At 43.0% G+C, this 27062-nt stretch overlaps 1 protein-coding gene across 2 annotated transcripts in view; it reads left to right on the top strand.

The window, feature by feature from the left end:
* pard3bb (par-3 family cell polarity regulator beta b) overlaps positions 1-27062 on the top strand; it is a 497556-nt gene that overhangs the window by 20829 nt on the left and 449665 nt on the right. For both annotated transcript variants that reach the window (XM_033986829.2, XM_033986830.2), the window contains exon 3: positions 7666-7767. In XM_033986829.2, the coding sequence (XP_033842720.1) occupies positions 7666-7767 (102 nt within the window). The remainder of the gene's footprint in view (positions 1-7665; positions 7768-27062) is intronic.

The raw sequence follows: 27062 nt of genomic DNA on the forward strand, positions 1-27062 counted from the left end.
GGGCGATGTAAGCGGGAACGAAAGGCAGGATCTCCGCGGTGGCGTGTACCCCGCGGTCGCAAGGGGTGGCGAGGGCCTTTATCACTGCTTGCAGTTTTAATGTTATTATTGTGACCAGGAATGCCTCTCATTTTTATGTGTGACAATACCTGACCCCAAAACACTGATTTAATATGTCATTTTTCAGTTGGGAGGTCCAACACCTGCTTTTCTCCATGGAGACAGCATTGCTTTGGCTGAAATGTTTAACAGTATGGGATTTATTTCATGAAATGCATTGTTACTGTGACTGGACTGGCCTCTCCACAGATCTGACCTGTATCTTGACCTGGTGGACTTCTGTCCCCATCGAGACTGATAAGTTTAATACTGTACTGCAGAAAATTCCAAGCAATGCAATAAAATCTCCATGCAGACAAAAAGGTGGCAAACCCTCTACCGGAAAAGTTATCTAGTGGACCTTTTATGGATACATCTTTGGCTTATTTAACCCACATTACTCTTTGGGCTGTTGCTGGGATTCAGTGCTGGGCCTGTTGGTGTGTTTGTGTGGTAATGGGGGGGTGTTTGTATGTGCCTCTTGTCTCAGTATGTTGTTAAACAAGCAGCTCTATGTAGTCAGCTGTCTGGAGCAGTGTGTCATCAATCACAAAGGCAACACAGCACAGAGAGGGGGAAACAGCAGAGAGTAGCCCAGAGGATGTAATCTGGACCAGGGACGAGACATGGCTAAAGAGGAAGAATAGAGGAGAGGATTCAAGGGGTTAAAGCTTTATCCAGGCTGAAGCTTAAATTATATTTTCACATTGATGAACTTACACACATGGTCACAGAAATAACTTGAATCTTACCAAAGTAATAATAAATAAAAAATTCTATAAAATGTAATTAGTGAAAGTCAGACATTGCTTTTCAACCATGCTTCAACAGAATTATTATAAAAAATAAACTCATGAAACAGGCCTGGTCAAAAATGATGGTACCCATAACTTAATATTTTGTGGCACAACCTTTTGAGGAAATCACTGCAATCAAACGATTCCTGTAACTGTCAATGAGACTTCTGCACCTCTCAGCAGGTATTTTGGCCCACTTCTCATGAGCAAACTGCTCCAGTTGTTTCAGCTTCTTTGAAAGATGCTCAATAGGATTTAGGTGAGGGCTCATAGAAGGCCACTTTAGAATAGTCCAATGTTTTCCTCTTAGCCATTCTTGGGTGTTTTTAGCTGTGTGTTTTGGGTCATTGTTCTGTTGCAAGACCCATGACCTGCAACTGAGACCAAGCTTTCTGACACTGGGCAACACGTTTCTCTCTAGAATCCCTTGATAGTCTTGAGATTTCATCGTACCCTGCACAGATTCAAGACACCTTGTGCCAGATGCAGCAAAGCAGACCTAGAACATTACAGAGCCTCCCCCATGTTTCACAGTAGGGACAGTGTTCTTTTCTTGATATGCTTAATTTTTCCGTCTGTGAACATAGAGCTGATGTGCCTTGGCAGAAAGTTCCATTTTTGTCTAATCTGTCTGGTTGAAAAGCAATGTCTGACTTTCAATGGTTAAACTTAATAGAAATTGTATTTATTATTACTTTTGTCAGATTCAAGTTATTTCTGTGACCATTGTGAGTCTTTCTTTCATTAACCGAAGGGTACCAACAATTTTGTCCGTGTGTATCTGTGTAATCCCTCAGTCGTCCAGGTCTGATCCATAGCAAAGATGAAATTTAAACCTGTCAACTGGACAAATCGTTGTAGGAGATAAGACATTTTGCTGCTCATCCAAGCCGCTTCTTCAGTTCTGGTCAGATTGCTGGTGGATACTGCCTTGATGATGAACTTAACTTCAGTCATGCATTTATTTAATTCAGCTGTAAAACATCCCAAGCTAGTAGGGCTGCAAGATTAATCACAATTGAATCGAAATCGTAATTTGAATGTACGTAATTGGCAAAGGTTGCAATTACCATAATTTCCTATAATTTCTTATCCAGCATAAAGACTGTTAACCATGTAGTTAAGGATGCACCAATAATGATGCTAGTATTGAGTATCGGTCTGATACCAGATGCTAGTACTCATACTTCATCAATGTTCTGCCGATACCAAGAACCGATGCAGCTCTAAGTGTACAGCGTCTTAATTTGACATTCAGTGCTTGCCTCTCATCTGAAAAGTGCACACTGAGCAGAGGTGACCATAAAAAGTGTAAATATAATTCACAAAGGATATCAGCGCAATGCTTATATATATATTACATAGTAACAGACTAACATGGCTAAGTGGTGCTGGTGATTCTTTGTTTGTGTGTTGGGACTTGTTGTAATTGATAAATAATATTTAGCGACTGTGTAGAGCGGGTGCAGTACTTTTGAAAGCATGTCCACATTGGTGTGTGGTTGTGATAAACGTAAGAGAACAGTAAAAGGTACTTAACTAAATTGTATTGGAATTATACCCAGCTACAATGATTTTAGTAGAAATGTAAAACAACCCCTCAAATTAGTATTAACTAATAAGTATGTAAGTATAAGTAAATAAGTATTCCAGTGAAAAAGTAGACTATACTGTAATGAAATTATTTATTTATCTTTATTTATACAGGGGGAAATAATTTGATCCAGTATTTCACTCGGCCCTTCGTTTTATTACAGGTGATGGATTTGTAACTCATCACTGTGTTCTCTATGAAAAAGTGGGTTGGCCATCACTGTCTGTTATAGATAAACTTAATGCAGTGCTGTTCTCTTCTAAGGGATTACTTCAAAAACTGCCAGAGTACCTCACCTGTTTGTTAATTTTTGATAACGGAACATTTAATGCCAGGTCACATGATTGCATAAGGCTAAGGACGAGCCACACCAGAACTGAGATGGGAAAGAGGGCTGTTAGCTGTTTTGCTTCACAAAAATGGAATACACTCCAAGTAAAAGCAAAACTGGACACCTTGGTGACACAATTGCAATTTAATAATCTGATAACAAACTTTGATACACACCTGCGCTTGTTTTTGATGTTTTATATGGACTTATTTGTTTTGATAGTTTTTTCGGTTTGTGTTGTATTTTAAACATTATCCATCCATGCATCCATTTTCTCCCGCTTATCTGGGGTTGGGCAGCAGTGTTAAGTTGAGACTCCCAGACTTCCCTCACTCCAGACACATCCTCCAGCTTCTCCGGTGGGACCCCAAAGCGTTCCCAGGCCAGCTGAGAGACATAGTAACTCCAGCATAGGTCTTCCTCAGGGCCTCCTCCTGGTGGGACATGCCCGAAACACCTCCCTAGGGAGGCGTCCAGGAGGCATCCTGAACAGATGCCCGAGCCACCTCAGCTGGTTCCTCTCGATGTGTAGGAGCCGCTTGTATCTGCGTTCTTGTCCTTTTGGTCATTACCCAGAGCTCATGACCATAGGTGGGGGTAGGAACGTAGATTGACCGGAAAATCAAGAGCTTGGCCTTTCGACTCAGCTCCTTCTTTACCACAACAGATCGATACAGCGACTGCATCACTGCAGACACTGCACTGATCCGCCTGTCAATCTCACGCTCCATCCTTCTCTCACTCGTGAACAAGACCCTGAGATACTTGAACTCCTCCACTTGGGGTAGAGAGTCACCACCCACCCGGAGAGGGCAAGCCACCTTTTTCCGGTTGAGAGCCATGTCAAGAGCCATGGCCTCAGATTTCTCATTCCAGCCGCTTCACACTCTTCTGCAAACCACCCCAGCACCTGCTGCAGGTCCTGTCTTGATGAAACCATCAGGACAATATCATCTGCAAACAGCAGAGATGAGATCCTGTGGTTCCCAAACCAGACCCCCTCCGGCCCCTGGCTGCGCCTAAAAATTCTGTCCATAAATATAACATACAGAAATGGTGACAAAGGGCAGCCCTGGTTGAGTCCAACATGCACCGGGAACAGGTCTGACTTACTGCCGGCAATGCGAACACAGCTCCTGCTCTGGTCATACAAGGACCGGACAGTCCTTAGCGGAGCATCTCTCAAAGGACACCTTTGAGGACCTGATGGAGAGTATAGAGCTGGCCCAGTGTTCCGCGACCGGGATGAAAACCAGATTCTCCTCTCCCGTACCTTGGAATAAACCTTACTGGGAAGGCTGAGGAGTGTGAGTGTGCCAACAAGGCTCTCTAGGACTCCTCCTTCAGCCTGATGACATCCTTTACTTCCGGTGTCCACCACTTGGTTCAGGGTTGCCGCCGCGACAAGCACTGCAGCCCTTACGACCACAGCTATGAACAGCTGCATCAACAATAGAGGTGAACATGACCCACTCAGAGTCGATGTCCCCAGCCTCCCGTGGGATCAGGGAGAAGCTCTCCCGGAGGTGCGAGTTGAAGACCCCCCTGACAGAGGGCTCCGCCAGACGTTCCCAGCAGACACTTGTGATATGCTTGAGCCTGCCAGGTCTGTCCGGCTTCCTCATCCGCCAGCGGATCCAACTCACAACCAGGGGGTGATTGGTTGACAGCTCTGCCTCTCTCTTCACCTGAGTGTCCAAGACACGCGGCCGGAGATCAGATGACACGACAACAAAGTTGATCATTGACCTCTGACCTAGAGTGTCCTGGTGCCACTTGCACTGATGGACATCCTTGTGCTCGAACATGGTTTGTTATGGACAAACTGTGGCTAGCACATAAGACCAATTACAGAACACCACTCGGATTCAGATCAGGGAGGCCGTTCTTCCCAATCACACCCCTCCATCTATCACTTACCCACATGGGCATTGAAGTCCCCCAGGAAAACAATGGAGTCCCCAGTCGGTGCACTCTCTAGTACCCCTCCCAGAGATTCCTGGGTACTCCGCACTGCTGTTTGGCCCAAAGGTCGACACAACAGTTAGAGACCTGTCCCAGACCCGGAGGCACAGGGAAGCGACCCTCTCGTTCACCGGGGTGAACTCTAACACGTGATGGCTGACCTGTGAAGCGGTGAGCAAGCCTACACTAGCTCGCTGCCACTCCCCGCAGGCAATGCCAGAGAAATGGAGAGTCCAGCCCTTCTCAAAGAGTTTGGTTCCAGAGCCGAAGCTATGCGTGGAAGTGCGCTCACAAGCTCAGGCTCCTTTTTCCCCAGCGAGGTGACGTTCCATGTCTCCAGAGTCAGTATTCGTGTCCAGAGATCCGGTCGTCAAGGCCCCCGCCTTCGACTGCTGCCCAGATCTCCATGCACCGGCCCTTGGATCCATGGTGGGTCCATGGGAGGACAGCCCCACGTCCCTTCCTCAGGCTGAGCCCGGCCGGGCCCCATGGAGAAAGGCCTGGCCACCAGGTGCTTGCGCTCGAGTACCCATCCGAGGCCTCGCTCCAGGGTGGGACCCCAGTGACGCCGGTCCGGGCAACATAAGTAGCCTTGATTTTTTTTTCCTCTTCATAACTGACTTGTCCTCCTGGACCTGTTTGCCACTGGTGACTCTACCAGGGGCACAAAGCCCCCGACCACATAGTTCCCAGAATCATTTGGGTGCTCAAACCCCTCCACCATGTTAAGGTGGCGGTTCACGGAGGGGCAATTAAATTATATAATGAAATAATGAATTGGATTTACCACTGTAATAGAACCCCTGTAGAAATAATGTCTGGTTTCAGTACTCTGCATCGGCAAGTACTCGTCATAAAGTACTTATAGTCCTACTCGTTTTGGAAAAAGTGGTATTGGGGCATCACCTGTAGTTTAGATCTCTACAAACAAGTTTGTCAGTTTGTGTATAATTTTTTTTAATTTTTGGCATTTTGAATAGACACATTAAAACATAAATTGCAAATCTACTAGCAATTGCAAAGCTTGTTAGAAATCGTTACCCCTACAACCTAGGTCCCCTGCCCCAAACCGTGGTAATATATATATTCCAATAATGGCTACTTTTGCTGATGCTGTCGATGCTGTGGTTTGTGTCTGGAATGAGAGGTGGGAGCTCTATCATGAAAAGAATCATACTGCGTACATAAGTGAACATCAAGTGTATAGTGTCTAATAAAGCCTATTTTATAAGGTCTGCAAAAATAGCTAATTGAAACTTGCAGTATGAGCTTCCAAACATGTTTCTGAACTTTATTGGGTAATTGTGTTGTTGATTCATGCTTTGTGCTTGAACCGCAGACACAATATTATATACATACTATTGTCTGAATGTTGTCATTTTTATCAATAATGCCCGCTCTAGGTTGAATGGAAGATATGAGATAACCCATACTTCATTGCCTAGTTTTACAATGACAATTTTTTGAGTTTCTTCTTGAAAATTTTATCTTTGCATTTATAGGGATTGAATTTCTTGGATGTAGTTATTACTGTAGTCACCATTTTATAGTACCATATTTTCCGCACTTTAAGGCGCACCTAAAAGCCTTTAATTTTCTCAAAAACCCACAGTGCGCCTTATAATCCGATGCGCATTATATATGGATCAATATTGGTCAATTATGACACCCGTAGTCAGGAGGCGTCGCCGAAGTAATAGTGGTAATAAATCCCTTTAAGGACTGAGCACACTATGGGCCAGTATAGCTTACCTAGACCTAGACTTTTATTCTTTTTTAGCCATAAAAATCATGTTAAACGAAGTATCAGAATTTACTGCATTTTTTCACACAACTACTTCTATTTTACACATCCATCTGTATTTTTTCTTTTACGCATCGAATAATGACTGGGAAAATCCCTGCAGCACCCGCACTCTCATTCGTCACCTTCGAGGGACAACAGAGGCAGATTACCGTAATGATGGGAAAGTATTTAGATAGCCCCATGTCTCCGCTTTGACGCCGTTTGAATTTACATGAGAGCACGACTGGGCACGGAGTTACGCTGCTGGAAAGTCCGCAACCGCGCTCTATCTGCGACGATAGGATCCGACGCTATAGGGATAACGGGGAGACGGGGAGACAGCGCCGGGCGACATACACCGCAATCTGCCAATGGATTGCGGATGCCTGGGCTGATATGTCTGTCTCAACTGTGGTCCGAGCTTTCACAAAGGCAGGAATTGTCACTGAACTGCCAGACAACAGCAGCAACACGGATAATGGTGATTTTGACGAGACGGAATCGGGCACTTTGATTGAGCTCGCCCAACTGTTCAACTCAGACACTGAAGAGGAAGAATTCGACGGATTCGTGAATGAGGAATGAACTGAAAAAGTGAGCTTTACGTATTTCTTTCACGTGTTTACAACTAAACAAGGCTGGGAGATATTGTGAATATGGACATTAACGTTTGAACAACGTTGAGTTATTGTTATTGCTTTGCACTATTTCGAGAGTTACTATATTGTGAATGCATTAACTTGTTTTGTGAGTGAACAAAGTTTTCAGAAAGTTTTTTTTAAATTCTATTAATAAAGTTTGACTTACTGACTTATCTGACTGTTTTGTTGACATTCCCTTTAGTGCAGCTCCATCTCGTGGATGCATAACACAACCCCAGCTACTACAGTAGTTTCTATTCTATGAGCCTTATAATGCGGTGCGCCCTGTATATGAAATTTGTTTTAAAATAGGCCATTCATTGAAGGTGCGCCTTATATTCCGATGCGCCTTATAGTGCGGAAAATATGGTACTCAGTTCTTCTGTATCATCCAAAATATTCACAAATTGTATTACTTCCTTATTACAATTATCCATGTAATGGTGTTACAGGAGGGAGAGTTCCTTGTTCGGACACACCATCTTGAATACTGCGATGGAGGGATTCTTGACCCTGACGACACCCTCAGCGATCTGGTAGAAGACAGAGACAAGGTAAGACACGGCTACACCACCAAATTGTAAAACCGAAAGTGAAAATGGACCTGGACAAAAAAGATTTGACATCCTTCTTTAATCTAATTTATATTTTTGCAGTGTGAATGGTTATGCAAGACAGGTTTACTACTTACTATGATTGTTGATCCAACTTGATTTCAATTTTTTTTTGTTTTGTTTGAGGTTTTGAGTTTTGGTCATGGCAACATATGGTATGGCTCATGCTTTTATTTCCATTACATTTACATTGGACAGCCTTCCCGGTCAGTGGTGGAACGTAAATTAGTAAAGTACTGTACTTGCGTAAAGTACAGATACCTAAAATTTGTAATGAAGTAAATTTGAAAGTGGATACTTTTGCTTCACTACATTTGAGAGAAGGTAACTGCACTTTGTCCTTGACTACAATTTTTAACAGAACAGAACTGAAAAGTAGAAGTAATTTTTTGACAGTTTGAACTCATAAAAATAAATCCCTTGGCCTTTTCAGCAGGCGTCATAGTTTGCGAAAACAAAAGTAAAGTAAAAGTAAAGTAAAAACAGCTGTAAATAAACAATCAATTAAATTGTTTCTGCATTAATCAAAATCAATACATTTGAAGCTTTATAAGACCTCAAAATCTGTGAAATACGTTTACTTTTAAACAGGTACTTTAGTATTTTTACTTAAGTAGATTTTTTTCATGTGTTACTTTTACATTTACTTGAGTATTTTTTCTGTGATATCTGTACTTTTACTTAAGTCACACAATTGATTACTTCTTCCACCACAGTTCCCGGTTCAACCCTCTTTTGTTGGCATTTGCCACTAGCACACTCTACTGTAGTTGGTATATTCAAGAACACACAGATAAATATTAGCAACCCAATCCATATTTTATTTATACCATAATTCACAAAATAATAATAAATAATAAAGTTTCCTACATATTTAAGTGTTTATGAAATATTGTCAGGTGTCTCTGTCTTTAATAGTATTGAGCTGCAGTGGCCCATAAGCTTTCTTCTTGGCCTGAATATTGCCTCTGCAGCAGAATTCAAAGGCAAAGATTTTAAGATGCCTTTAGCATCTGTCATTAGCAATTCATTTTTGTAGACTTGGGAACTTAATCTCCCCATTTCCCCCAAAGCATTTTCCCTCATTTTATTAGTTATACAGTCTATATGAATGTGATTAATACCATGCATTCCCAGTATTTTTTGTAGCTCTGAACATGAAAGCAATATCAACATGTTTTAATGAGCCTGCTACATTTTTATTTTGCTAGAAAAAAAGTTGAGAAAAGCTATCGGCACTAAAATGTAGTCCACTTTGAGTTTCCTATGGTCCCATGCTCTCACTGTGTACCCTTAAGGAGGTTTGAATACTTCAGGATTTGTTGGAACTAATTAAGAACAAAGTTGCAATAGTTGGCAATTTCCCACTGGGTTGTGGAAGCTAAAGAAGGCACTGCAGATCATTTGATGTTTGACCTTCCTGAGCTACTGTCAAAGCTCTGTCTTTCATGTTTTGGTAAGATTACAGTTTCAATCTAGTGTGTTTTCATCAGGTGCCTAATGCAGAACCTTTGTTCAACCAGTATCAAATGTAACTCTACTGCAGCATTTAGTTTTTTCTTCTAATTTTAATTTAAAAAAGGAAATAAAAATATTTAGCATTTTCTCACTGTTGTACCTCTAATACATTTGCCAGCATTAAGCATAGCCTGTATTTCGCAATAGCAAAATAAAAATACCAGGATAATATAGAGCTGGTAATACGATCATTTTAAGACCCAAATGATGAGGCTCACTGCAGCAGTAGTGAGAGCTTTTCAATAGAAAGTGAATTGGAGCCAGAGTCAATGGCTGGAAGCACGCCGACGCTCACTTTTGTATGAGGAACGCTGTGGCTAGCAGGTTAGTTATGTCCATTTATATATATGTCTCTGGCATTAAGACATGGAAAAAAAAACCTTGTCTAATCATTTGTTGATCACCTTATTAGTCACATACTAATATATATATATTTTGTTGTCACTCAACAAGCTTGTATCTTGTATATGAGACACAGTTTCAAACCAGATTTCTGTTTGGAGTTTGACAATATGCATGACTGAAAGACTTTATTAGTACACAAATAATAAAACTTTTTATTTTTACTTTAAATACAAGTGTTAGGGTTGTGCAATTAATACTATTTTAATAGAGATTCAGTCTTTTATAATCCTCATTGATAGGGGATTGGCTGTGGAACTTTCGATTAAAAAGACCCAAGCATGTGGAGCAGAGTTCAGACATTTCAGAGAATAATATTGAAAGCAGGTTTAAAAATTAATATATTATTGTAATTGATCAGTATGAGGAATTTTCATATCACCTGGCTTTAATGAATATGGAGTTTGAAATTTGAAGTTTGAATCATGATTGTCTGCAGTTTATCTCTCTTCCTCTTTGACATGTGAGCTGCTCTAGACCCTGATCTGTTGTTGTTATTGACTGTTTCCTCCTGTATTGGAGATGACATAGTGAGTTGCAGCCAGAGGCCAGATGACAATAATAGTCAGGAGACCATGCTTGTGATGGGAACCTATACTCCCTGGGGTCAGGTGGTCAGTAACATACAGATCACCTCCTTATGGAGGCATCCAGGAGGAATCCTGAGCAGATGCCTGAGCCATCTCGGCTGGCTCCTCTCGATGTGTAGGAGCAGCGGCTCTACTCCGAGCTCCTTCCGTGTGACTGAGCACCTCACCCTATCTCTAAGGGAGTGCCCAGCCACCTTGCGGAGGAAGCTCATTTCGGCCGCTTGTATCTGCGATCTTGTCCTTTTGGTCATTACCCAGAGCTTGTCAGTTTTCCTGGACGGCGAACTAGAAGCAGGAGTCGAGAAGGCCGGGCAGTTTCACAATTCAGTCTCTTTATTCAGCAGATGCAGGCATCAATCGAATGAAACACCAACTGTCTCCTGTTTTTACATCTCTACTGTGGCTCCTTATATACTAGTTAACACACGTCATAATTCCTCAATAATTAGCTAGAAATGTACAGCACGCAGATTGTTATCTGGGTTCAATGAAGACAAGGTGCACAAAAACAAGCATTTTTAGCTGATCTTTCAAAGTATCATCATATATGGAGGTTCAGGGTACATATACAATCTCATGCCACATTGGAGCACACGTAAACAGGAGTACAAAGTATGATTTACCATATTACATGGAATAATAATCTCACAAGCTCATGACCATAGGTGAGGGTAGGAACATAGATTGACGGGTAAATCGAGAGCTTTGCCTTTCCACTCAAGTCTTTCTTTACCACAATGGTCTGATACAGCGACCGCATCACTGCAGACGCTGCACCGATCAGCCTGTCAATCTCGCGCTCCATCCGTCCCTCACTTGTGAACAAGACCCCAGGATACTTTAACCCGTTAACCCGTTACTACCTAAGCCTATTTTGAAGACAAATTTTCGAAAAATTTATATCCATTTATAAACTGGCCTATTTCAGCAACCCCAAGGTGTATTTCAATGATTTTTGTGCCATTGTAAAGGGATCATTGGGCAGAATAATTTGATATGTCATTTATCCATGTATGTGTTACTGATAAAGAGAAAATTAGGATGAAACACAGCAAAAATGTAGATTTTTTAGCCTCGCCTAAAAAAAAAACATGTTTTATGATGAATAACTCTTTGGAATATTGCTAACATAGCCTTTTTACTTCATAGAATAGAAACCAAACATGTGAGCATTATCTCTGCAAAGGTTGAAACTGATTAGATGAAGCAGATCAAAAAGAGAGAGATTTTAGTACAGGTATGTCAGGCAAGGTTTTCCATTTTAGCACCATTTGGCACCATTTGCATTTCTCTCATGTAAAAGTTATATATTTCATTTTTATATCACTAATGGTGTTCAGTAGACCTAAAGGAAACATTTTTTGCCATTTTGGATTAAAAAAAAAATAAATTTTGTATTAAATTAATAATTATTAAAAATATATGTGTATATGAATGTTTCCCCTACAAATAAAATGACCGCATAAAGCATTTGAATGATTTTTTAGAGATGAATGTAGTGAAAAAAGCAAATCTAAGTTTGTCTGGTGCGCTCTGCGTCCTGCGCGTAAAGGCGCTGTTACGCACACAAGCGTGCTTACTGTACGCATGGACTTTACTCCCCAGCGGATTGGTCAATATGCATGAGTGACACCTCTCTGGAATCGTGAAAGCCAATAGAAAAGGCTATAACTTGCAATACAAGATTGACAACACAGCCAGCCAACCAGAAGGGGAAAAACAAAGCCATGTGAAAGTGCCCTGCTTTTCCATTGGTTTACTGTAAGCGCTCGGTAGGAACTATATATCACTATAGAACAACTCGGACTGTTTTAAATGACGGACAACAGTCGCAGCTAACAGGAAATAGCTTTTATTTACAAATGGAATAAACTTTTCACGGCAAGACGACAAAGGTAATACAATTTTACTAATGTGGTTTTGAAAGCAATGTTTTGTGATCTGATGCGCTGGCTTATATCTCCGCGATGCTTTGGTGTACAGTGCTGGGGCTTACATCTTTGGGAACCGGTAGACTCTCTGCTGTCGTTTGAGCGGTTGTTTGTGTGGGTAGCATGAAGTACGGCTGTTGTGGAGCCGTAAATGCGGCGAGTGGTTTTTTCAAACTGAGGTTGGAGGATTTGGTTTTGCGGTGTTCTCTTGGTGTCATCTGAGTTGTGTTTGTGGATGGTGAAAATAGTCTACATAGCCTTGTAGCGCTAGCGGAGCTGTTTAATTTGATGTGCCACATTAATATATTTCCCGTGATTAATGTGTTGGCTCGTGGCGAAACAAAAATGCGCTTCCCAGGTAGTAACAGGTTAACTCCTCCACTTGAGGCAGAGACTCCCCACCCACCCGGAGAGGGTAAGCCACCTTTTTCTGGTCTAGAACCATGGCCTCGGATTTGGAGGAGCTGATTCTCATCCCAGCTGCTTCACACTCTGTTGCAAACCGCTCCAGTGCTTGCTGCAGGTCCTGGCTCGAAGAAGCCATCAGGACAACATCATCCGCAAACAGTAGTGATGAGATCCTGTGGTTCCAGAACCTGACCCTCTTTGGCCCCTGACAGTGCCTATAAATTCTGTCCATAAAAACTATGAACAGAACCGGTTGACAGAGGGCAGCCCTGGCAGAGTCCAACATGCCCCGGGAAACAGGTCTGACTTACTGCTGGCATTGTGAACACAGCTCCTGCTCTGGTCATACAGGGACCGGACAGCCCTTGAGCAAAGGGCCCTGGACCCCATACTCTTGGAGCACCCCCCCCCAAAGGACACCATGAGGGAACACTGGTCAAATGCCTACTCCATATCCACATCTGGACTGGTTGGGAAAACTCCCATGAGCCCTCGAGCACCCAATGGAGAGTGTAGAGCTGGCCCAGTGTTCTGCGACCATGACGAAAACCGCACTGCTCCTCCTCAATCCGAGGTTCGACTATCGGTCGGATTCTCCTCTCCAGTACCCTGGAGTAGACATTACTGGGAAGGCTGAGGAGTGTGATTCCCCTGTAATTGGAACACAACCTATGGTCCCCCTTCTTATACAGAGGGACCACCACCCTGGTCTTCCAGTCCAGAGGTACTGTCCCTGACTGCCACGCGATGTTGCAGAGTGGTGTCAAGCCAAGGCAGACCCACAACATCCAGACACTTAAGGTACCCAGCCAGGGTGATGGACGAGTCCGCCTCCAGGTTCCCAGTCTTTGCTTCCTCCTCGGAAGATGTCAGAATCAGAATCCTTTTATTGCCATCGTTTGTGAACACAGTTCACAAACTAGGAACTTATTTTGGTGATAAAGTGCAACATAAAACATAAAACACACTGAATAAATACAAATACAAATAAGGGCATGCACGAAGTTAAAAAAAAGATATGCTTAAAAATCAAATCAAATACTTAAAGGTAGAAAATATATACAACAGCAGCATCAGAACAACAGTGCAAACATGACTTATTAAAGTGGCCGGTCTTATAAAGTGTCCAGTTTTGTGCAAATATTATAAAGTGTTCATGAGACAAACTGCAGAGGGGAAGAAACTGTTCTTATGACGAGAGGTTCTGGTCCCAATGGACCGTAGCCTCCTGCCAGAGGGAAGTGGCTCAAATAGTCCATGTCCAGGGTGGGAGGTGTCAGCTGCTATACGGCCTGCTCGCCCCCGAGTCCTGGAGACGTACAGGTCCTGTAGAGATGGAAGGCTGCAGCCAATCATCTTCTCAGCAGAGCGCACAATGCGCTGCAGTCTCTGTCTGTCCCTGGCAGTGGCCCCAGCGAGCCACACAGTGATGGAGGAGGTGAGGATGGACTCAATGATGAAAACTGCACCATCATCTGGACCGGCAGCTTGCGTTTCCTCAGCTGCCGCAGGTGGAACATCCTGTGATGGGCTTTCTTGATGAGGGAGCTGATGGTCGGCTCCCACTTGAGATCCTGGGTGATGCAGGTGCCCAGGAAGCGGAAAGAGTCCACAGTGGTGATGGGGGAGTCCGTCAGGGTGAGGGGAGGCAGGGGGGCTGTGCCTTTCCTGAAGTCCACAATCATCTCCACTGTCTTCTGGGCGTTAACCTCCAGGTTGTTGTTGCTGCACCAGGACACCAGCCGGTCCACCTCCCTTCTGTAGGCAGACTCATCGCCGTCCGAGATGAGTCCAATGAGGGTGGTGTCATCCGTAAACTTAACCAGTTTGACGGAGTCGTGGCTGGAGGTGCAGCAGTTGGTGTACAGGGAGAAGAGCAGGGGAGAAAGTACACAGCCCTGTGGAGATCCTGTGCTGATAGTCCGAGTGTCCGAGACATTCTTCCCCAGCCGTACGCGCTGCCTCCTGTCCATCAGGAAGTCAGTGATCCACCTGCAGGTGGAGTCAGGCACATTGAGCTGAGCGAGCTTGTCCTGGAGCAGGGCAGGGAAGATGGTGTTGAACGCAGAGCTGAAGTCCACAAACAGGATCCTGGCGTAGGTTCCCGGGGAGTCCAGATGCTAGAGGATGAAGTGAAGGGCCAGGCAAATGGCGTCATCTACAGAACGATTGGCTCTGTAGGCAAACTGCAGAGGGTCCAGGAGGGGGGAGGTGAAGGACTTGAGGTGGTGCAGGACCAGGCGCTCAAATGACTTCATGACTACGGATGTCAGCACCACAGGTCTGTAGTCATTAAGTCCAGTGATCCTGGGCTTCTTGGGGACGGGCACGATGGCTTGAAGCAGGCTGGAACGTGACATGACTCCAGGGAGGTGTTAAAAATGTCCGTGAAGACAGGAGCCAGTTCCTCAGCACAGTGTCTAAGGGTGGAAGGAGAGACACCATCTGGGCCCACGGCCTAACTGGGATTCTGCTTCCTGAAAAGTTTAGTCACGTCCTGCTCCAAAACTGTGAGGGCAGTGGGGGAGGAGGGGGGGTCCAAGGTGGGTTTGGAGGTAATGTCCATGATGGTGAGGGAGGAGGGGGAGGGGTGTGAAACTTCAAACCTTGCATAAAAGCTGTTTAACTTTTCTGCTAGTTGTTTGTTGTCCACGGCGGGAGGGGCTTTGGGCCTGTAGCTGGTGATTTGCCTAAGCCCTCTCCAGACAGAAGCAGAGTCGTTGGTGGAGAAATGCTTCTCCAGACGTGTATTGTACTTTGCTTTAGCCTTTTCCACTTCTTTGCTAAAAGCATGGGCCTCATGCGTGTCCGTGCACGGAGGGATGTAAACAGCGGCCAGAATGAATGAAGTAAACTCAGGTGGAGAATAGAAAGGCCTACAGTTAATGAACAGATATTCCACGGCGGGAGAGCAGTGTTGGGAGATTACAGTCACATCCGTACACCAGGCGTTGTTGATGTAGAAACAGACACCTCCACCTTTCGTCTTTCCCCCCGGAGAGTCCCCGTTGTCTGTCCGCGCGGAGGAGCTGGAATCCCTCCAGATGAAGTGCGCAGTCCGGGATACGCTCATTGAGCCATGTCTCCGTGAAGCATAAGACGCAAGAGGAGGAAAAGTCCTTGTTTCTCCTCATCGGCAGCGCCAGTTCGTCCGTCTTGTTGCTGAGTGAGCAAACGTTAGACAGGAAAATCCTAAATAAGGGCGTTCGAGCGCTGCGTCTCCGAAGGCGCACCAAGGCCCCTGCCCGCTTCTCACTCTTTTGGCCAAAGAGTGAACAAAATCTACTGCAGGTACTAAAAAGACTGGCAGTAGATCAACAGGAGTGGTAGTTCTGATGGATAAAAGCTCTTCACGGGTGTAAGAGCACGCGAACACAGGACAAACACACAAACAAAAAACACACAGCACATCAAATCACCAGGGCGACCGTCTGTGGTGCCATCTTGGCATTCTTTTCTTCTTTTCTTCCACTGTGACAGTGGGATTAAGGAGATCCTCAAAGTATTCCTTCAACTGTCCGACAACATCCCCAGTTGAGGCCAGCAGCTCTCCACCCACTCTGTAGACAGTGTTGGTGAAGCACTGCTTCCCCCTCCTGAGGCATTGGACGGTTTGCCAGAAGCTCTTTGAGGCCGTCCAATAGTCCTCCTCCATGGCCTCCCCGAACTCCTCCCAACCCCGAGTTTTGCCAGTTTTTGCTTGGCCCGCCGGTACTCAGCTGCCTCAGGAGTCCCATGAGCCATCAAGGCTTGATAGGATTCCTTCTGCAGCCTGACGGCATCCCTTACTTCCACCACCGGGTTCGGGGGTTGCCCCCGCAACAAGCACTACTAACCTTACAACCACAGCTATGAGTAGCCGCGACGACAATAGAGGCAGAGAACATGACCTACACGGAATCCATGTCCCCAGCCTCCCTCAGGATCTGGGAGAAGCTCTCCCGGAGGTGCAAGTTGAAGACTCCCCTGACAGAGGGCTCTGCCAGACGTTCCCAGCAGACCCTCACAATATGCTTGAGCCTGCCAGGTCTGTCCGGCTTCCTCCTCTGCCAGCAGATCCAACTCGCCACCAGGGGGTGATCGGTTGACAGCTCTGCCCTTCTCTTCACCTGAGTGTCCAAGACACGCGGCCGGAGATCAGATGATATGACAACAAAGTTGATCATTGACCTCCCACCTCCATCCTGGTGCCACGTGCACTGATGGTTTTCGTTACGGACAAACTGTGGCTAGCACAGAAGTCCAATAACAGAAGACCACTCGGGTTCAGATCAGGGAGGCCGTTTTTCCCGATCACTCCCCTCCAAGTGTCACTGTCATTACCCACATGATCATTGAAGTCCCCCAGGAGAACAACGAGTCACCGGTTGGTGCACTGTCTAGTACCCCTCCCAGGGACTCCAAGAAGGCCGGGTACTCCGCACTGCAGTGAGAGACCTGTCCCCGACCCAAAGGCGACCTCTCGTTCACCGAGGTGAACTCCAACACGAGGTGGCTGAGCTGTGGGGCAATGAGCAAGCCCAAATCAGCTCTTTCTGCCGCTCCCTGTGGGCAACAGCAGATAAATGGAGAGTCCAGCCCCTCTTAAGGAGTTGGGTTCCAGAGCCCAAGCTGTGCGTAGCGTTGAGGCCAACTATATCTAGCCGGTAACGCTCAACCTCCCGCACAAGCTTAGGCTCCTTCCTCCCTAGTGAGGTGACGTTCCATGTCTCCAGACCCAGTATCCATGACCGGAGATCCGGTCGCCGAGGCCCCTGCCTTCGACTTCTGCCCGGATCTCTTCGCACCAGCCTTCCATGGCTCCTCCCGCAGGTGGTGTGTCCACAGGAGGATGGCCCAACGTCACTCCTTCGGGCTGAGCCCGGCCGGAGCACCAGGCACTCACTGGCGATCACCCACCCCCCAGGTCTGGCTTCAGGGTGGGGTCCCGGTAATGCTAGTCCGGGCAACGTAACTGGCCTTGATTGTGTACTCATCATGGAAGGCTTCTGAACTGCTCTTAGTCTAACCCGTCCCCCTGGACCTGTTTGCCATGGGTGACCCACCAGGGGCATGAAGCCCCTGACAACATAGCTCCCAAAATCATTCGGGTGTTCAATCCCCTCCACCACGTTAAGGTGGTGGTTCAGGGTTCACCATCTGTAGTTCATTTGCAGAGTCACCTCAGATAATCTTACACCAATTTTACTGTATCTGTATTTAAGCTCCACAGTGTAATGTAAAGCCACTTTGGATTTTTTTTATTACACTGAAAAACATAAAAAACACGAGTCCTTACTCTGAGTGGAGATAAGGTTAAGGTACACTTTATCGTGTAGGAAAATGTGTCCTTTGCATTAGACCCATCCTTTATTGCCACTGGGGCACCTCAAGGCTCGCATCTCCACAAATCTGACTCTTACTTGTTCGGGAGGAGGCCCTCATCTGTTGTGCTTTTGGCTGTAATAGTCCACAGTACAGCATTAAACACATCTGTCACCACAGAGAATACGTTTTTAATTAAAATTATTTATTTATTTGGTTGGGACAAAGTATGTTAATGAACAGACATGGCATGACCGACATGAATGTAAACACACCAGATTATAGCCAAAGGTTTATTTCCATCCATTGTCCCAAGGGCTGGGGTAACAGAAGGGTCAAAATAAAAACTGCACAATTCCCATAGGTGCACAATTCCCGTAGGTACACATTCCACTCATTGCACATCCCACACATAGCACAGTTCCCATTATTGCACTGTCCAAAATATTGCACATTCCGCTCACTTCACAGTTCCCATAATTGCACATTACCTTCATTGTGCAGTTCCAATTGTTGCACTATACAAAATATTGCACATTCTGTTCATTGTGCAGATCCCATTGTTTACATTTTATTATTTTATTTTATTTCATATTTGCATTTACATGAAAAATATATCTCTATAGAAAAGTTAAAATCATATGCCAAAGTATTGTTTTATTTTGCTGTGTAAAAGAGGGAGGCGGAAGAGGGGCTGCCAACTGCTTATATGGAGATGCCTGGAATGTTCCATAATAGGGATCTTGATAGAGACAAGCAGGTGATGCCACTAAACTTACAGGTCAGATTTATTTTCAAATAATAATATTAATACACTTTAAACAATTTTCAAAAATATTTCTACTCTTGTATAACTATTATCAAGACACAGATATGGAAGCCTGCTTTTCTGTTATATTTGCTCTTTTCTTCAAAACTTAATCCCAAAGAAGTACTCTCCAAACACTCTGTCTCCACTGTACTCATTTAAATACAAAGGTAAAATAAAGGGCAGTTTTCTTACTGTTTGAAAAATGAACTGGAGATACAGAAATAAACTGAATTGTGATACCCAGCCACGGAAGGTTGTGAGCAGCGGAGATTGCAAATGGAAATGTGAAAATATTCATTGGGTTTTGGAACGAGTTTGTGGCGGTATAATACAGAGACTATGATCCTAGGACTGCTAATCTCTCAGGAGTGTTTTACTGTAGGCCGCCTTAGGTTCACTTGGTTTAGCTTTTAAACTGTTTAGAAAGTACTTAACGGACTTCACCCTCTCATCTTGTGGGGAAGTTAAGGGGTCTGTTTTGGAAATGGATACTCTAGGATTATGTGAATTGAATGTTTTTATAATACTATCATGGGTACTGATAAAATATGGAAGTGCAGTTCAAGATGTATTATGAAAGGTGCACTATCTAACTTTTCAGGAGGAGGAGGTGCCACCTGCTTGTGTCCATGGAGATGTTAGTGGTTTTATTAAAATGTTCCACTGTATGACATTGACGTTATCAGTCACCTTGGAGACAAGCGGATGACGCTACCAGTTAGAGGTCAGATCTGTGAAGGGGAGACCCCTGCTTACAATAAGTGATTTTTGAGTCCACAATTAAACACCCATAATGACAAAAAGGCTAAATTACAGACTGTAAAAAGAAGTGTACTAAGGGAGTGTGATGTCACCCATAGCGTTCGGTTCCACTCAAATGAAGCTCATCGAGGCGAGGAGTTATAGGGATGAATTTGGAGCCACATCCAGCAACCAAGGTTCCGCAGCGAGGCTGTTGATGTTAACACCTCTCCCACCCACACCAGTGGGTTAGCAGGGAATGGGCAGGGAATGATTTGTTTTTTATTAATGTTCATATAAAAATACCCGGATCATGCAGCGCAGGTTAATACAAACATTTTAATACCAAAATGACGAGCCTAACGGCAGAAGTTACGTAAAGAGAGGCAAGTTTCTCACTATCAAGTGAATTAGAGCCAGAGCCGATGGAGCTGGAAGTGTGCCCCTGCTCACTTTGATAAGCATGGCATTACAAATTTCAACATTAGTGATTATAAGTGTTTTGGAGGCTGCAGGCCAAGACAATGGGTCTACCTTGCAATAATAAAAAAAAATATTTGGATCTCCTACTTCAGTGATATCAACTGTGTAATGTTTAATATTGAGCTGCTACTTTTGGCCCTGTATTACATTTTTTATATTAAAAGTTCTGTTTTTTCAAACAATAAGCAATTATAATTAAACGTCATTATTGAGATGTATGCTTTCTTGTCCAGCTTGTTTTTGTTAAAAAATTCACAACCATCTGAAAATGAAACGTGGAAATATCCTACTGAGTATGGACTGGAGTCCCTGTTGTCACTAATATACGTATTTCTATAATGGACAATAATTACATCTTAATGCTTGAAACAATTTGACTTGATGAGCTATACCGCGCTTAGCCCATGCACCATTTAAACAACTCATATACACATACGGTGTTACTCTGCATGCCATTAGTGATAAGCATGTTCAATGACTCCATGAGGTGATATATTCAGAGCTGAAAAACTTAAACATTAGAAACATTAGAGTGTTGCCTTACCTTCAGACACCCCCCTGCACTCCCCTCTACCCCACCATCACCACAGCTTTACCCATTAGCCTAATGTCTCCCTCGCACTCTGTTTTTCAGGCCTCCTCACAGATTTATGCCAAAGAAAATGAAAAGTAAGCAGGAAATATGGATCCCATCAGCATTTTCCTCTGTAGCTGGAAGTGTAATTCCTAATGTATTTTTGCCGTCTTGTGGGTGCTGCAGAAACAGCCATATATACCGAGAGCATAGAGCCTTGTTTGAAAGGTTAGCTGGTAATGGATGGAGAGGGAGAGGGGAGAAACGCATTCGCCCGGTCTCATATTGATGTTCATGCAGGCACATAAACTACAGGCTCGCACAATGGTAAACAGCCCACAGTCCCCTCTGCACAAATCACCACTAAAGCTGCGTCAGATGTGACTGAGATTCATGATTATTAGTTTGCTTTGTTTACTCATACATAATGCAGTGAGGAGAGCCGTTTCAACTTCTGGACATTATTACAGTTTGGGGGTACAAACCTGTTTCAGAACTGTGCTTCAACTGATGATGGAACTCAGCCCTCAAACCACAACTGTGAAAGACTAAGTGTTAGCAGGAATAATCATAGTCAAATTGAAATTCAGTTTTAATTAGCATCAATAGGTCTCAATTAGCCATTTGCAAAGGCTGACTTAATTTTCTCTGCAAACAAGAAAATATCCAAGATTATTATGTATAAATAACCCAATAATCTTTGGGTGGTCGGTTACCTGCTTGTGAGATCTCTTGTGAGATCTGTTTTGATCTAAGTACAGGTGTTTTATGGCTCAAAAGTAATGTGAAAAACAGTTCGTGCTTCTCCACAGATCTGACTTATAACTTGAGCTGGTGCCACCAAATGCATGTCTTGGTCAAAAAAAGTTAAGGGCTTATGTCAAACATTATAGGCAAAGCGATAACATCTCCGTGGAGACAAGTAGGTTAAATGTTGTGTTTAAAATGTGCTAAATGAAGTGAATACATTTCACGTCTAACAGAAAAAAATACAAAAAATGTCCGAGGCATATGCCTACATTTCTGTAAGTGTCTATACTATATGCAAACTGTGAACACAACCACGTTTCACCGTGGTTGCGTATCTTACTAAACATTTAGTTAAATACGCTGTTTATACAAGTGCAACACCCTGAATGCATTGAAAAAATATATATTTATATAATCTCTCAATGACTTTGCTAACGTTAACATTATGGGTACTGAGAAATCTGTGTGAAGATCCTGGGCATATTTTAGGCCCTGTTTGTTGCTGGAAGTGGAAAAATATGGCTTCATTGAGTAATGTGTTGTTGTTCTCATGACCTATTAACTCCAAAATGGAATGTTGATTTGTTTTGGTATAAAATATATTAAGTTTATTGTGTGTTTCTTGTAGCTACATTCTAATAGTGAGGAAAAAAAAAATCTTTGTTTTGAACAGAGTTTTAGTACTCCACAGCATGCTTTCCTCCTTTGTAGCACTCTGTTTTTTGTCTTCTGATATGTCCCTTTTATTACCCCATCTCTTCTGTGTCCTGTCATTTTGATGAACAAAATCTAAGGCCATCCTAATGAGGCAATTATGATCTGGTTGAAAGGGTTATTATGCGTAATGCAGCAGCTCTGTAAACTACCACTCACTCCTCTGTCACATAAGAAATACATTAGGGATGCTCAGAGGAGTCCTTCACAATCGACTGGGGAGCACTTTGTTTTCAACCTATGGAGAGGTTAGGGTTAGGTTTGGGAATACAAAAAAAAAAAAAAAAAAAATTTTCCCCTCCATCAATTTATTGCACAGCTTTTTATAGAACATCGTTTAAAGCTGCACCTTCAGTTACTGTGTTCCATGGTAATTACATTGTATATATTATGGTAGCTTATGGTGAGATTAACAATTTTTTTATGATCTGTTTTTTTATTATCAATTGTGATCATGGTCGAAAAGAAATGTCTGACTTGTATTGGTTAAATTTCATAGAATTTTTATTTATTATTACTTTTGTCAGATTCAAGTTATTTCTGTGACCATTGTGAGTTTTTCTTTCATCAACCGAAGGGTACCAACAATTTTGTCCACGTGTGTATAGAGAGAAAGAACTAAGGCGAGAGAGAGAGAGATGAAAGAGAGAGGAGCAGAGAGAGAGAAGAGGAGAGAGGAAAAAGAGAGTGTAGAGAAAGAAATAATGGGAGAAAGGATAAAGAAAGCGGGGAAGAGAGGAATGAGAGCGATAAGGGAGGAAGAGAAAAGATAGAGAGAGAAGGGGGAGAGGAAGAGAATAGAGGTGAAAGAGAGAGAGATGAAAATAGAAGAAAGAATAGGGAAAGGAATGACAAAGGGATAGAGGGAGGAAGAGGATAGGGAGAGAAAGAAGATGGATCAGAGGAGGGTGAAAGATATTTTTGTATAGAGATTAAAGGTGAAGAGGAAGAGAGAGAAAAGGAGAGAAAAAGAGTGCTTGTCTCTCACACACCCTGCTCTGTCGTGTTACACAGGCAGTTCCCTGTTCACTTTTGACCTAGTGACTCTGTGGTGAGGTGGCGTCTGCTGAGAATAATATTGACCTATTCTAAAGAAAGCAGCGTGGGTTATTACCTCCACACTTTGAACTGTGTTTCATTGACTTTATGTTGTGAATGCTGTGTAGGCAGGACTGTTTATATATGCACACAGAATAGGCCATGCACAACCTTTTAAAGGCCTTGTATGTAGCCTACGTTTGACTGCAGATTCTGGGGTTTAGGTAGTGAGGATTCAGATCAGAGTGAGGCATTTTAGGTTTAAACCAAAATGCATTTTGGCATTAAAACTGGCAACCCCAATGGGAAAGTGTGTGAGGGTCACTCCACTTTAGAATAAATCAGCATTGCAATTTTTACTGGTATTATATTTTTGATTTGAATATGTCTTCCTTCCTTGTATTTGGAAACAAGGTTGGGTATTGTTTATGGAATTTTAAAATCTAAATCTTGCATACAGTTCCTTTTTAAAGCTAAATGCTTTGTTTATCTGATGCCGATACTCAAATAGGATTACATCTGTAAGTTTTTGACTTTTTTAAATGTATCATTTATTTAAAGATTTTCCAGTATATATGTATATATATATATATATATATATATATATGTATATATATATATATATATATATGTATATATATATATGTAAACAAAACAAAAAAAGATTACATAGAAAGGTGTAGTATGCAGGGCTAATATGAGAGATTAACAGTGTCAAAGACATGACATGATCTAAAAAAGGTAACCAGACTTCGGTAAATTAGAATCAAAGCCTTTTTGAGTGCCTTATTTTCTCCAGTTTCATGAAAGAGAGGGCATCTTTTATCCATTGAGAGTGAATGGGTGGGGTGAGGGTCTTTGCCATTAGCAGAAGCGAATCAAAAATAGTGTCCCAATATGTAGATAAGGCAGGGCAGGTCAGAAACATGTGAGTGAGATTGGCCGGGCCTAAATTGCATTTTACACAGTTAGGATTGGTGCCAGGGAAGATTCGGACAAGCCTACTCTCAGACCAGTGCACTCTATGGACCACCTTACATTGAATGATACAATGTCGAGCACAGATTGAAGAGGAATGAATGTGCTTGAGAGTGGACCTCCACTGTTCATCATCAATCTTCACATTGAGTTCCTCAGACCAGGCCACACAAAGATGATCAGATGTTACATCGAGAGAGGAAAATAACAGGAAATTGCACCTTTCGGAGAGGGCTTGATTTCCATGACAGTATCAAAGATAGTAGCATCGGGAATGCCAGGAGAGCAAGGAAAGTGTCTTCCAATGAAGTTTCGGGCCTGCAGAAACCTAAAGAAGTGGGTATTGGGCAGATTAAAGTTTGAGGATAGTTCAACCAAAGAAGCCACAACCCCCTCCACATAAAAGACCACAGCTCCTCCATATATCAAAAATTCCATCAGCAAGTGACGGAGGAAACAAAGGATTAGAAGGGGACAGCTGAGAAATTCCCTGAAATTCTTTAACCTGACTCCAAATTTTAAGACAGTTCTTGACTAATGTTATTAGAATATGATGTAGGTGATGATTTAAGAGGAAGGCAGAGGATAAAGAAGCAGAATTACATTAGTTCTCCTCTATTGGCAACCAGAGTGGCATTTCATCATTGTTACAGCACCAAAATAACATTGACTGGATATTAATTTTACCTTACCAAACTTTCAATAATAGAATAGAAAGTTTGGTAAAGCAAAGCCTCCATTTTTCCTTGCCTTTTTGCAATGTATTCTTTCGTATTCCGGGAGGTTTTTTGTTCCATAAAAATTGTTGAAAAAAAACTATTGAAAGCTGATAGGAAAAAAAAAACCCTTTAGGAATAAACACTGTTTATACATTGAGGAAGACAGAGAAATTTAGGTAGTATGTTCATTTTGATGCAACTAATTCTGCCTGCAAGAGAGACAGCCATCATGGACCAGTGATGCAGGTCCTAAGTTAATTGATCAAGCAATGGATTAAAGTTGGTATTAAAAAGATCTGAAAATTCCCTGGTTACGTAAATACCCAAATACTTGGTACTCTGTAGAGATGTTTTGAAAGGCAAGCTGCCAAGAGGGTATGTAGTGGCAGCTGGATTGATAGGGAGGACACTTTCATTAAGGTTTAATTTATAACCTTAAATATGCCCAAATTCCTTAAGTACAGTCAGAACTGTGGGCATGGAGATATTTGGGTTTTAAACAAAAAGCAACATGTCATCATATACAGTGAGGCAAACAAGTATTTGAACACACTGTGATTTTGCAAGTTCTCCCACTTAGAAATCATGGAGGGGTCTGAAATTTTCATCTTAGGCGCATGTCCACTAAATAATTTATTTGTATGTTACTTATTTGAACACCTGTCTATCAGCTAGAATTCTGAATGCAGAAGAGAAAATGTAGAATAGAGAAAATTGTAGACCTCCACAAGGCTGGAAAGGGCTATGGGGCAATTGCCAAGCAGCTTGGTGAAAAAAGATCCATTGTTGGAGCAATTATTAGAAAATGGAAGAAGCTAAACATGACTGTCAATCTTCCTCGGACTGGGGCTCCATGCAAGATCTCACTTCGTGGGGTCTCAATGATCCTAAGAAAGGTGAGGAATCAACCCAGAACTACACGGGAGGAACTGGTCAATGACCTGAAAAGAGGTAATTTTTTCCAAGGTTACTGTTAGTAATACACTAAATACACTAAAATCATGCATGGCACGGAAGGTTCCCCTGCTTAAACCAGCACATGTCCAGGCCCGTCTTAAGTTTGCCAATGACCATTTGGATGATCCAGAGGAGTCATGGGAGAAAGTCATGTGGTCAGATGAGACCAAAATAAAACTTTTTGGTCTTAATTCCACTCGCCGTGTTTGGAGGAAGAAGAATGATGAGTACCATCCAAAGAACACCATCCCTACTGTGAAGCATGGGGGTGGTAGCATCATGCTTTGGGGGTGTTTTTCTCCACATGGGACAGGACAACTGCACTGTATTAAGGAGAGGATGGCCGGGGCCATGTATTGCGAGATTTTGGGGAACAACCTCCTTCTCTCAGTTAGAGCATTGAAGATGGGTTGTGGCTGGGTCTTCCAACATGACAATGACCCGAAGCACACAGCCAGGATAACCAAGGAGTGGCTCCGTAAGAAGCATATCAAGGTTCTGGAGTGGCCTAGCCAGTCTCCAGACCTAAAAATAGAAAATCTTTGGATGGGGCTCAAACTCCGTGTTTCTCAGCAACAGCCCAGAAACCTGACTGATCTCGAGAAGATCTGTGTGGATGAGTGGGCCAAAATCCCTCCTGCAGTGTGTGCAAACCTGGTGAAAAATTACAGGAAACGTTTGACCTCTGTAATTGCAAACAAAGGCTACTGTACCAAATATTAACATTGATTTTCTCAGATGTTCAAATACTTATTTGCAGCAGTAACATACAAATAAATTATTTAAAAAATCATACAATGTGATTTCCAGATTTTTTTTTTCAGATTGTCTCTCACAGTGGACATGCACCTAAGATGAAAATTTCAGACCCCTCCATGATTTCTAAGTGGGAGAACTTGCAAAATCACAGGGTGTTCAAATACTTATTTGCCTCACTGTATAAAGCTGCTTTGTGAACCAAACCACCCCTCCTGATGCCATGCATAGAACTGGATCTGATGGCTGCTGCAAGCAGCCCTATAGCTATTGCGAACAAGAGAGGAGACAGGGGGCAACCCTGATGGGTTTTGTGGCCCAAGCAGAAACAGTCAGAGAAATTATTGTTGGGGGCGAGGCATATAATAATTTGAGCCATTATATGAACCAAAGAGTTTCAGGTCCAAAGCCTTTTTGGCATCCATGGAGATAACTATTTCAGGGGTGTCAGATGTCGACGGAGAGTATAAAATGTCCATCAAGTGCCTGCCATTGTGATTTGAATGTTTGGTCTTAATAAAATCTGTCTGGTCAGGACTAATTATTGTTGACATTATTGAC

This window comes from Periophthalmus magnuspinnatus, chromosome 21 (genome assembly GCF_009829125.3).
Source record: "Periophthalmus magnuspinnatus isolate fPerMag1 chromosome 21, fPerMag1.2.pri, whole genome shotgun sequence".
Lineage (NCBI taxonomy): Eukaryota > Metazoa > Chordata > Actinopteri > Gobiiformes > Gobiidae > Periophthalmus > Periophthalmus magnuspinnatus.